General features: G+C 28.0%; 1 protein-coding gene across 3 annotated transcripts; it reads left to right on the top strand.

Annotated features, from left to right (window-relative positions):
* Nucleotides 1-4,820: 4,820 nt before the first annotated feature.
* Nucleotides 4,821-9,042, top strand: LOC100168824 (RING finger protein 121). 3 transcript variants are annotated; one of them, XM_008183408.3, is made up of 10 exons: nucleotides 4,821-4,955; nucleotides 5,044-5,128; nucleotides 5,259-5,420; nucleotides 5,508-5,560; nucleotides 6,028-6,169; nucleotides 6,230-6,384; nucleotides 6,740-6,968; nucleotides 7,287-7,420; nucleotides 7,508-7,609; nucleotides 8,888-9,042. In XM_008183408.3, the coding sequence occupies exons 3-10, from the start codon at nucleotides 5,391-5,393 to the stop codon at nucleotides 9,006-9,008; spliced, it is 966 nt and encodes a 321-aa protein (XP_008181630.1). In that variant the 5' UTR covers nucleotides 4,821-4,955; nucleotides 5,044-5,128; nucleotides 5,259-5,390; the 3' UTR covers nucleotides 9,009-9,042. The 3 variants fall into 3 exon arrangements, with proteins under 3 accessions (XP_008181630.1, XP_003243594.1, XP_001949740.1); XM_003243546.4 differs by having other exon boundaries at nucleotides 4,824-5,128; nucleotides 5,277-5,420; XM_001949705.5 differs by having other exon boundaries at nucleotides 4,824-5,128.
* Nucleotides 9,043-12,872: the final 3,830 nt, after the last annotated feature.

Below are 12,872 nucleotides of genomic sequence, written 5' to 3'. Positions count from 1 at the left end.
TCTTAGTTCGTGGTTGAAACACATTTTTATCACGGATATCAGTGATTCTTATCATATTTTAATGTTTTTATTTATCAGTGGATGATATCACATTATCACCACAGAATAATATCACCACAGAATTCTGTGTTATCACCAAATACCATTCACAAATTATTTATAGCACGGAACTATTGTTATATGCTATTGCCACATATTGTACCGCCCGGTACTGGAGCCGATATGGGGAAATGGCCATTTAAATTTTAATTCATGGTTTTATTCATAGGCCTTATGAACTTGACGAATGTAGCTGAAAACGCGCGCGTTATGAATAGTTTTGATGTAGACAAGACTTTAGTATTCAGTTCAAATAAATGATGTAATGCTTATTTATAGGTTCAGTAAAGCTAGTTACAACTTTCTTACCGTCGGGTTCGGGTACCTTAAACCTACATATTGATTGAACTTATTGCTAAAATTTTAGATTCTGAGTGGAACGATGAATGTATTGATCTTTACAATGATGTGTGTTTTTTTTTTATTTTTATTTTTTAAAACACACATCATTGTGAAATCAATACATTCATCGCTCCGTTTAGAATCTAAAACGCGAAATATACACAAATATGCACTTTTTTGAAAATATAACAAAATATGCAAAATGAAACTTTGTATTTAATTTTGGCATTTCATAAAACAAATGTATAACTTCTCTATAATAATCTATGACCACTACAATAAAACATGCAAGATTGCAAGAAGTCCCGACCCCCATAAATAATACATTTATTAGGGGAAAAATGTCAATGTGGGAGTGGTGGGGGGGAAATTAACACCCAAACCACTCCCCTGGCTACGCCATTGTCTACATTTTAATTGCTATACACTTAAAAAAAATATCAAAGAATTAAATAAGATCAATAAAAACAAGGTATAGTCTGTGATAATATAGGAATGCGTGCAAATGTTGGTACTCTAAAAAAAATTAATAAATGTTGGTAGACTCTTAGATAACGGAATTGTGATGTTTCCTTAGATCATATATACTAGCACGGCCTTAGAAGATTTTAACATTTATATTATTATCATGATCATCCATAGACAAATTATTGTGTTATCACCTCCAAATTTTGCTTGTCATTCCATGATATCTAATTTTTTGCTCTATGATTTTCTTAAACTATGCTCTATCTCTTTCACATTCATGTTTAATATCTGTGATTTCTTTCTAACAATGTTGGTCTCACGGTAACATTGGCGGGGTGTGTGGGGGACGCAATCCATTTATTAATATGTCTATGGCACGGCCTTAGAAGATATCTTCTAAGGCCGTGTATACTAGTATATACTTGTATATGATCTACAAGGATGTTTCACAGAACAATCGCGGCAATCCGGATAACGGAAGTACCTAGTCTTGGGTGGTAGTCGCGATAATATAGCCGTAGTCTCGTAAAACATGAAAGCACCTGAAAAAATTGACTAAATTTATTATATTTTTAGGGACGAGTAACAAGTAACAACATAATATTTGAATCATTGATCTTATGAATTCAACTTTCACTTTATTTATAATTTTCTTTTAGTTCTCCATATAATTCTGTGTTTTCCATTGGGTGTGAATTGTTGTTAGATCTAATTGTTCTAGCAATGTATTTAAGAGATTATATGTTGGTCCTTTTTTTCCCGGGTATAGGTTCCCCAACGACCAGCTATATTATATAAACTAAAAATTGGGCTACTACGGAAGGCATTGTCACCACCTTCACCAAGGTTTTCGATGTGTAGTATATGAAAAAAAATACATTTTATTTGTTCTATAATTAAAGTATATGAAAATGACCTTTTTCCGTCCAGTGGATAGTAAATGTTTTTCCCCGAGGCAGGATAAGTAACTGTCAAAATAAGATTAATATACCGCGTATAAAATATATGTATCCGAAATGTTTTATTTTTTATGCCAAATACTAGATGTTGAGTTACTCCAGTGCTGTTCTATATGAAACAGTTATGCGAATCTATGTAACGAGAACAACTATAGAACAGTTAATTATAAATTAGTCTGAATTACCATAATATCGACAGAAGCGGTAGTTGGTAGAGGCGTGAGTGCGTGACGAAAAATAGTATGACGTGTGCACACGGCTCGTGCGGGGAGGCAATTTCAGACTTCAGTATTGGGTGAAATGAAGTCCTGTGCTATTGTGATATAAGCTAAAATAACTCACTTCCTGCACATATCAAGTTTCCGCAGAATAAACTATTTTACGTGACAGGTAATATAATATTCCTGTAATCTTGTATAGTCAGGCTACTCTAAGAGCGCTGCTACTCCTTCGCGCATCCAAACTGATTGAGCCCCACGGTATTTCTTCCACTCTACCACCTAGTTGCCGCCGTAAATACACGGGAATGCGCGAGAACGGACGAATTTTGGTCGCCGCCCAGAAGCGCTCTTCGACGGCCCGAGTATATACATTTTAGATTCTGAGAGGAGCGAAAGAATGTATTGTAATGGTTTTACAATAATGTGGGTTTTTTTTTGTTTTTTTTTCTGTATGTCAGCAACATTTTGGATACTAAAAATGCTCTGATTTTTGAGATCAGCATCTTTTCTAATATAAAAGTGAATCTAGTTGGTACTTTGAGGAGGTTGAAATTCAAAATTACAAGTACTTTTAAAAAGCGTCCAGAAAAAAAATGTAGTAGGTAGGTAATTTTTATGCAAAACCAATTTTTGAAAAAATCTTTTTATTTTTTTGAACTTTGAAGTAACTCAAAAACTAATAACCGCAGACCTTTGAAATTTTCACCTAATATTTATGTGATTATTTTCAAGATTGGTAACTATTTCGAAATATTTTGACTCTTTTTCAACTAGTTATAGCCTTGAGAAATGTTAAGAAAAGTTTAATTTTTTTTAAAATTATTCTCGATAAAAACTTTTTGACTTAGTAAAAAGCTTGACAATTTAATACAAGGTTCCTTAAAAGTTTTGTGAATGTAAATTGTAAGTTCAAAAATATCAAATATATATAGGTACGATTATTTTTTATATGAAATTAAAGTTCAAATTTTGACAAAATTCATCAAATTTTCTAAAATGTTCAAACTATTTTTCAGTTAGAAATTCATAAAAGTTTTTCATTTCATAGATATTATTAAAAACTTTGATATAAAACTCCCCAAAAATGTTCCTAGGTACCATAAACAAAAAATATAAGTTTACCGCAAAGTAACAGTAATTTTTTATGAGCGTATGAATTAAAAATGTTATTAAGATATTGGATTTTCATCGGTAAATTAATGAATTTTCATTGATATTTTCTTGTAATTCAATAACGAATATTCCTAGATACTTGAAATTTTCACCAAATGTTAAAATTACCATTTTCTATGTATGCTAATAAGTAATATTTTAAAATAATATTGACTCTTATTGAATGATTTATAGCCATGAGAAATCGATAAAATTTTGTAAATTATTTTTCAGTTAGAAATTCATAAAAGTTTTCTTTTCATTGCATGCTTATATTAAAAATGTCAATAGAAGATTTCTTTTAAGTTTTTCTACCTATAGCAAAAAAAAAAAAAAATGTTACTTAAATTTATATTAGCATTTTCCATGCATGATCGCGCTGTCTCCAATATACCTTTACGAAATATATTGGTATAATATTATATTATTTCGGACGATAATTTTTTATTGAACTTTCATTAATTTATTAAATTAATAGTTTTTAACTTATCTATTGGCTTTTGAATTTAGATATCAAATTAGATTACAATCTCCAGCTTCAGTGTCGGTATGGCTTATGATAAGGCCCCTAACCCAGTAATTTTCAATGAGCCCCAACGCCAATATAAAGATAAAATTAATTTGGACCACCTTCAATTGCCCTCAACACATTTCAGGTATACCGTATACCTATACATTTTTGATTGGTAAATTACACCATTGCACCAAATATATTTCAAATATAAATGCATATGTATAGTAAATTAATTTAATTGAGTAAATTGCACTCAATGCATTTCAGCTGTACATTGTGCCCTGCAGAGACAATTTTTAAGTTATGTCACAGATTGAATATGATTATGAATATTTAATCTGTGGTAATATTATTTTCATGACATCTTTTGCCTATTTACAAAATTGCTACAGAATTCGTACTTATTCAGTACCTACACGATTATCTTATATAACAATATCACGGGAGCAAATAGCGTTTGAAATTTGGTGAGGGGGGGGGGGGCTGAAGCCATACTACAATGATTCTAAATAAACTTAAAATAAGTGTAGGAAATGTACCTATGGAAAGGCTATTGCCCTTTTTTTTTTGGGGGGGGGGAAGCTTAGACACCAAAGTTACTTTCCTCCCCCACAATTTGCGGAATTGTACCTATGAACAATGTGAACTTGTAGACTTATAAATTAGTAATATTACTACATGATAAATTAATATAAATACCTACTTGAGTTATACCTTGCAGATATTATTATAGGTTGGTTTATTATTATAAAATCCATATCGAAAATATACCCGAGACGAAAATGCACAATTATAACACGATTAAAGATAGTAGAGAGCAAGGTTTATAGTGGATAATATTATAAGCATAGAACAATTATTGTTCTATGCTTATAATGCTTATTATTATAATGTAAGCATAGAATGTAAGTTCTTTATACCACAAATTCGATAAAATAGACCGGCAAAATCTTGGCAAAATGTAACGTGTAGGACAAGTTGTTTGTAGAAGAATGTGACTGGACCCCATTTACTTTAACTAATATTTATTGATTAAAGATTAAAAATTGAAATGATTAAACAAGAAATATGAAAAAGTGAGAACTAAATATTGTGTTAAATAACTATTATTATTGTCCACAAACTGTGATATTCCGTAGACGTATTCACCTTTTATCACTATACAATAAGTAGATAGTTAATTGCTATTATTTACAAAAGGTAAATATTGATAGGCTACCTAAAAAAAATAATAATATGCTACATTACCACAATATATATATCTTGCTGTGATGTTTTTTTTAACAAGTTGTACAAATAAATTCGCTGGTTGTAACAATTGAGTCGAACCTACTTTTAGTTTTTAAAAAAAATATCAATATTTTATTTTGAAGGTAAGTGATAGATAATAAATAATAAATACCTATATAGTTTTATATTATCCATTAAGTTGCCTGTGTTCTCATTCAGTATAAAACTATTTATATTATATTATTATAATATGATTAATCTTTTGTTATTTAGTATACTATTTTCTATTAGAAATGGTCAATTGATATTCAATGATTTAAATACATTCAACAATGTGTCAACAGTATTGCTAGAAATTCCAAAATATTAGTGAAGTAATCAGTCAATATTAGCCAAAATCCAGAAATGGATGATATAAATATCACAGGGCTGGCTGTAAGTTTAATTTAAACAAGAATAATCAACAACTAGTTGTGTATGCAAATATAAAATATAATTTATAAATATTTTTATTATACCTAGATTGAACCAGCGGAAAATGTCACTAGAATTTTGACCCGAGAAGAGCAAATGAGGTATGCACATATTAACGTATTAATGTACAATTCATTGTAAACAAAACTTTATGTCATGTATTTGTTTAGTAATACACATTATCATATTTAATAAGTACTTACTACTTACTTATTTGCATCATAATCGTGGTTGACTAAAAATATTTAAATAAATGTAGCAATAAAGTATAAAATTTAAAAAATACTCAACAGTATCAACCAGTTAATGCAAAATACTCAAAATCAATTAATGAATTTGTTAACAGTATAATTTTAATTTTAAATTATATCTAAAATGTAATAAATAATTATCTATGGATAAAACGGCGTAGGTATTTTTTAGAGTTCAGATTTGTTTGAAAATAATGACTTAAAAGATATAAATTATTTAGTACACATTTTTTTTTTTGATTAGTGTATAAAGAATTCTTATGTTTTAATATGTAAGATTATTATTTTAATTTATTATGTAATATTTTAATTCTTAGGGAAGAGCATAGAAAATTACACGAATTGCATAAAGGCCACGAGTCAATGCATGCTGAGATGTTGATAATTTTAATGGTTACCATGATTGTTGCACAAATAGTGTTATTAGAATGGAAAAGAAGACATTTTAAATCATTTCAAGTAATTTGTATTTTTAACATTGATATTATGTTCTCTTGTGCTAACTGATTAATTTTTTAGGTTGTGACATCTTTAGCTTTATGGTTGATACCATTTATAATGTCCATTCGTATGTCATATTGGAGATTTATTGTATTTTGGACATTATTTTCATTGATCACAGGACTAGTCGTACGAAAAGCTTTAGAAAAACCTTTGCAAGGATCAACACCTAGGTATGTTGTTTATGCCTGTCACAGGGCGCCCTTTGAAAATCAGTGCAGTTTGTGCAAAAATTAATGTTAACATCACTCCCTAAGCTACCAATTTTCATTGAATTGAAAACATTTACTAAAATCAGAATTCTGAACATTTTTATTTTTTACATTCTTGAATACGTAATTAAGATAATAATTTTGATTATACATTTATTAAATTTTGGTTTCAAAACGATCTTAGGGAGTTTTCAACCACCATCCCATTGCAACCATTATGGGCGCCCTTGGATTGTCATATTTATCGCTAAGGCGAGCACTTATATAAAATAATATATCATGTTGTATATAGTGTGATGGCATAAATGTTATCCAGATTGGTGTACAAATGGTTCTATTTCATCTACAAACTAACTTATGTACTTGGTATTGTTGGATACTTTATCATGGTTGCTGCATTCTTTGGAGTCAGTGTTGTATTCAATGTTAACCCAGCTGTATGGATGGATTATGGATTGATAATTATGTACTATGGGTTGTATTTTGGTGTCTTAGGACAAGATATTGCTGAGATATGTGCATCTAAAATGGCTGCACACTTGGGAGTAAGAATTTAAAATTTATAAAATAAACCGTTCAACAACATAACACCTATACTTGTATAAAATATTTAATTTCTCTAAAGCACTTTACTAAAAAATATTTTGCAAAAAAATGCACATTGTTAATCAACTCATAAATATCTCATCCATGCTCAGGTTATAAAACTTTAACAATTAATGACAAAGATAGTCGATCAATTATTAGTTTATCAATTTTTTTTTAATATTAAAACATTTAATGAGTAAATAGTCATAGACAGTTGATAAATCATCTTATTCACCAGTATTGTTATATATTTATTGTTGTATTAATATTATTAGTATTATACGCCTCAAGGAATGCCAACTAGAAGTTTGGATAAAAATATTTGTGCTGTCTGTGGTAACAAATTATTAGTGAATGCTGGTGAAGAAGGTATAATTGAATCTACTTTCCAATTAACATGTGATCACACGTAAGTTTTTTAAAAATTATTTTAAAATGTATAGATTTGTATTTCAAATAAAATTATAATCAAAATATTATATTTTAACATTTATAGATTTCATGAATTTTGCATTCGAGGATGGTGTATTGTTGGTAAAAAACAAACTTGTCCATATTGTAAGGAGAAAGTTGATTTGAAAAGAATGTTCCGTAATCCGTATCCTTTTAATTATAAAGATATCTAAGTTGAAATATTTTGAGAAGAAAAAGTATATTTACTATTTAGTATAAGATAAATTTATTAAAATTGAACATGTAAATGTATTGACAACATTATCATCTATGGAAACATATAGGCATATTAGTTTTCTCATTGTCTTTGAATTAACATCATTAAAAATTATATATTTTTAATAGAATGATAATAATTTATGGATAGTGTACCATTAAGAGGAAAACTAATTGTGATGAAGCATTTATATATTTTAAATAATTAATTTGTAATGAATAATGATTTATTCATTTTAAGTTTCCTGTATGATAATAATATAAACAATTGAGTTGAGGTTCAAAAGATTAAAAATACTTCCATTACATAATATAATCTCCTCTGTTACACAATTTAGTTGCTCTATGATCATTAATTATTTATCAATATTCGTTAAATAATATTATTAGTGCAAAACAGTTATCAACAGTGAAGATCGATCAGTAGTTGCATCTTACTATCTTACTCACAAATTGATAAACAATTAAATTTATCTTTACATTTTAAGGCCATTAATTCTATTATTCAATGGTACTAATGATTTAAATTTTGCAATCAGTAAAATATTTTTACTACTAAATTAAGTATTTAATTTTTATCAAGGTTTTGAACATGAATAATTTAATTCTGGTTTTCAGTTAGGGCTCTTATTTTCTTATCCATTATTTTTGGTATTGAAAACCTACATCGATAACTTTATGTTTAAACCATAATTTGTGCATAAAATAATTTGTATTTTGATGCATAAAATGTAAATTATTTATTCTATCTGACAATCAATTTTTGCCTTAATATCTATGTAATGTTAATACTTTTCATATATAAAAAAATATACTACTCTCTACCTGAAATCAATTTTAATGTCTGGTAATGTTGAACACCGGAATTAAATATTTCATTTTATATAACTGTTTTCAGGGTAGGCAAATTGATTTAGAGTTAAAGCCATAATTTTTATGATGCACTAAATGTAATTATCTAAGCAATTAAAAATTAATAATAAATAATACATTTATGAGGAAAATATTCAATTATTTTAATATTGTGTTAATTTGAAATAGATGGTACCTATTTAATTGAAATGAGCTATATTTTGATAGTAAGTTTCAATTATTATTTTGATTAATGATAATTTGATAATTCACTTATCATGTAAATGTTTAAATGTGCGCTACCTACATTTCAATATACTAATATGTACCTTTCCTTAACTATTTAATTGTTTAGATGGGAAAAACCTCATGTTTTGTATGGTCAACTATTGGATTGGTTACGTTGGTTTGTGGCTTGGGGACCAATTATAATGAGTATTATACAATTTATAAATTATATTCTTGGACTGAAATAGTTCCATATTTTACAATAAACATGATATTATAATTTTTTTGATTACATGATATTGTAATTGTATACACCTATAACCTATTCACAGAGCCACAGTGGCATCCCTGGACCTTGATTCTTGCAATGGTAGGGGAGAATCTTTCCACTTTGAAAATGTGTTCTTTAAAATATTCAAAATTATAATAGGTATTTAAAAATAATAGTTGCAACATTGTAACATCATGTATAAAATGTTATTCGAGTTTCAATGCTCTGAATTTCTAATTTAGATTTGAAGTATGAACCGAATTTTAATGAACAAAACTTAACTTTTAAGTTTATGTTTTTATCACTCAGTTGTCCTCTATCCTAAAAAAAACCTTCTTATTTATATAGTAATGTATTCCTTGAGCTATAAATTGACTTACAGATAAAATATAATATATTTTTATGTTTAAATTTTATACTAATTTGTGTATGGTGTCTAACAAATGTGCAACATAGCAAATTTATGTTAAATAGAACCAATCTGTGTTGTTAGCTTCAATATTGTATTCACTATTATAAAACTTTAAGTTAGTTTTTTATGGTATTTGAATTTTTAAGCAACTTATAAGTATGTACAATTTTACAACTTGAAAATACCCAAATTTTAATTTATTTATTTAATTAAAGTTATTGATTTTACAATAATACATTTAACCGTTGATTGTGATGGTGATAGTAAGTTACATTAGTACCTTATAATATATTAGATGATAATATCATTGTAGATTAAATGTTAAACAAAATGTTAAAAATGATACAAAGCTCAATAATAATAATGTAAAAATAATTATATTGCAGAAAAACTAAAATATCATTAATGAGATAATGTATGTAAGCACAGATTTTAGATTCTGAGCGAAGCGATGAATGTATTGATTTTACAATGATGTGTATTTTTTTTTATTTTTTTTATTTTTGTGTCTGTCATCACCTTTTAGGACAGTAAAAATGCTTAAATTTTCTTCAACAGTATCTTTTCTGATAGGAAAGTAAATCTAGTTGGTACTTTGGCCTTTGGGTCAAAAGTAAAAACTTCTCAGTAGTTTTCAAAAGCGACGTGAAAAACAAAAGAAAAATTAAGGAAAAACGGGAATTTTTTCGCAAAATCTGTTTCGAGAAAATCGGTTTTAGCTTTTGGTGCAACTTTTAAACAAATGACCGTAGATACATGAAATCTTTTTTTTTATATTTCCATTTTCTATACATAATAAAATTTTCAAAATATTTTGATTTATTTTGAACTGTTTAGGGACATTTTCAGTTTCCAATTTTTTTAGTTTTTTTTTTTTATAAATATCAATAAAATTTTATTAGTTGGGTAAAAAAGCGTGAAAATTTAATGCAAGGCTCCTGATATATTGTTACAGTAGCAGTTGAAAAATATTGATGCCTGTATGTTATTTTATAGAAATATTTTTGATATTAGGCTGTTAAGGTTAGTCATTTATGAAACTGTGGCATAACGCCATAATGGAAGCCATTTTGTTATTTTTCAAAATCAACCGTCAAATATAGGTTAGGTTGTGTTATAGTTGAATGATGTTTACTAGGTAGGGGAGACCAGCCACCAGGGTAAAGTGAATAATGTTAATAACTTATTAAATATTGGTGATTAAATAATAATGAGCATATAAGTTGGCATCAATGTGTATTGTATTTGCTGGGATGATGATTTAGACATTTAGTATCATTCACTATATAGTTTACATTCATTATAAAAGCGTTTATACGAAAATAGTTAAATTTCTTAAAAAAATACTTTTCATTTTTTTATTAATTGAGTGTTTATTAAATTTTTTGAATAGTTAAATAATGAATTTGAGAAGTCAATTTATGATTATATTAAAAAATAGTTCTTAAAATAATAGTTTGGACACCATATTTTGACACATAAAGTTAACCTATGCGCTTTGCCCTGGTCTCCCCTACTCAAAGTGTTATCTAAGTTATCTTGTAAACATGTTTCACGCTTATGGGTTGGGGGAGTTTGGAGATTGAAACTCTCTACATGCTCTATAAGTTTCTCATAGGAAACAAATTGTGAAAACTATACAAGGGCCCAGACTTGTTGCCCTCTCCTCCCACTAATATAAATTGTCTGCCTACTCGCCTATAGGTAGGTACCTAATTTAAATTATAAAATAAAACATCTTTGACTAGTATTTGGAATTTTTAAGTTTTGGTAGCAATGTTTATACTTGCAGAGTTTGGAAAATAACTTATTAAGTAGGTATATAGGTAAAAAAAATTTATTTATGTTAAACAATTCTTGAAGATAATAATAATTTGAACCAAGTTAAAATCGTGCATGCACTGATATCTACTTACATTGTAAGAAATCAACATATAGCATGGTCGCATATAGTCTTATAGATATTAAATAACTGTTTAATATCTGGAAAACAGGGCCAAGTGCCACCGCCACACTGTATCCATCACATTTTACTACCAGAAAAAAAGTTCTCTAATAGTTAAATACCTACATCATTCTAGCATCCTTGTGGGCAGCGTTTTACTTTTAAAATTAGTGCATGGATTGTAAATACCATCAAATATGAATTAAGTGATACAAACAATATTTACGATTAAGTAGGTAAGTAGCTGGTATATGCCCTATCTGCTATCCATTCCATTCCCAAAGGCATAACTAAAGGGGCAATGACCCATCTCTAAAAATTAAACAGTGCAATGTGTGTAGGTATGTACCTACCTACATTATATATTAATTAACTTAATTTATTCAAACAAGAATCACCCTTTTTTGCTGTTATATATTCAGATGATTTTTTTTTATAAGCTTTGGTACCTACCTATTGAACCCCCATCTGGCTATCTGAATCGGAATTAGGATGAGTATAGTTTTTGAGTTATTTAATCTTATATAGGCAGTGCCGCAGTGGTGTTTTGGAGGGTATACGGCGTACCTAACGGCCCATTCACTATTTGGTGAACTAACCCTGTTGACTGTTCCTGTAACTTGTATGAATAGTACAATTATTATTATTGTACAATATTGTACATATATGCTGCACGCATAGGATCGTATACCTTAATTTTTTTTTAATCAAGCAATCTGTATTACCTACTATTCTGTATTATTATTTATTGTTATATGACATTTATCAATCATCTTTATAGGTAAGTAAGCAGTGGCGTCGGACAAGGGTGGGCAGCGGGGGCAATTGACCCCTCAGATATAATTCAAGGGGGACAAAAGTATACTTTTGCCCCCCCCCCCCTATTACATTAAAATTAAAGGTTATACAATCGTAAATTACGTTTAATTTATACGTTTAGATACGTAGGTATTCAAAATTTGTCTCATTTTTATGAATGTATGAATGTGCCTAATAACATTATTATTATTATTATTATTATCGGTTTATTATTTATTATTATAACATAATACATACCTACCTAATAAACATATTGTGTAATTTTTATTTATATATTGTTACTTTTGAATATAACTTCAGGTATAAAGTAAATATGTTTTGTGTTTTGTTTCAATATATAAATGCCTAAATATATTATATTATACATAAATATTATTAATAGGTATTTATATTATACAATAATTATATCAATACATTTATATAATTCTTATATTATAATATATTATCTATATAAACATTAAAAGAATAAAATATTAAGAATGGTTTTCTGTTATAAATGATAAATCACAAATAAATAGGTATATAATAGTTGTTAGGTGTTTTAAACTTTGCCCGCCCCCCTTATGAAAAATAGTTCCTGCGCCACTGTAGGTAAGTTAGAACCGTGTAACAAATAATTAATATTCGACATTGATTAATTCGTTGTGACCGACGACTGTGGTATT

This window comes from Acyrthosiphon pisum, chromosome A3 (assembly GCF_005508785.2).
Source record: "Acyrthosiphon pisum isolate AL4f chromosome A3, pea_aphid_22Mar2018_4r6ur, whole genome shotgun sequence".
Lineage (NCBI taxonomy): Eukaryota > Metazoa > Arthropoda > Insecta > Hemiptera > Aphididae > Acyrthosiphon > Acyrthosiphon pisum.
This window is presented reverse-complemented; position numbering and strand designations above follow the sequence as displayed.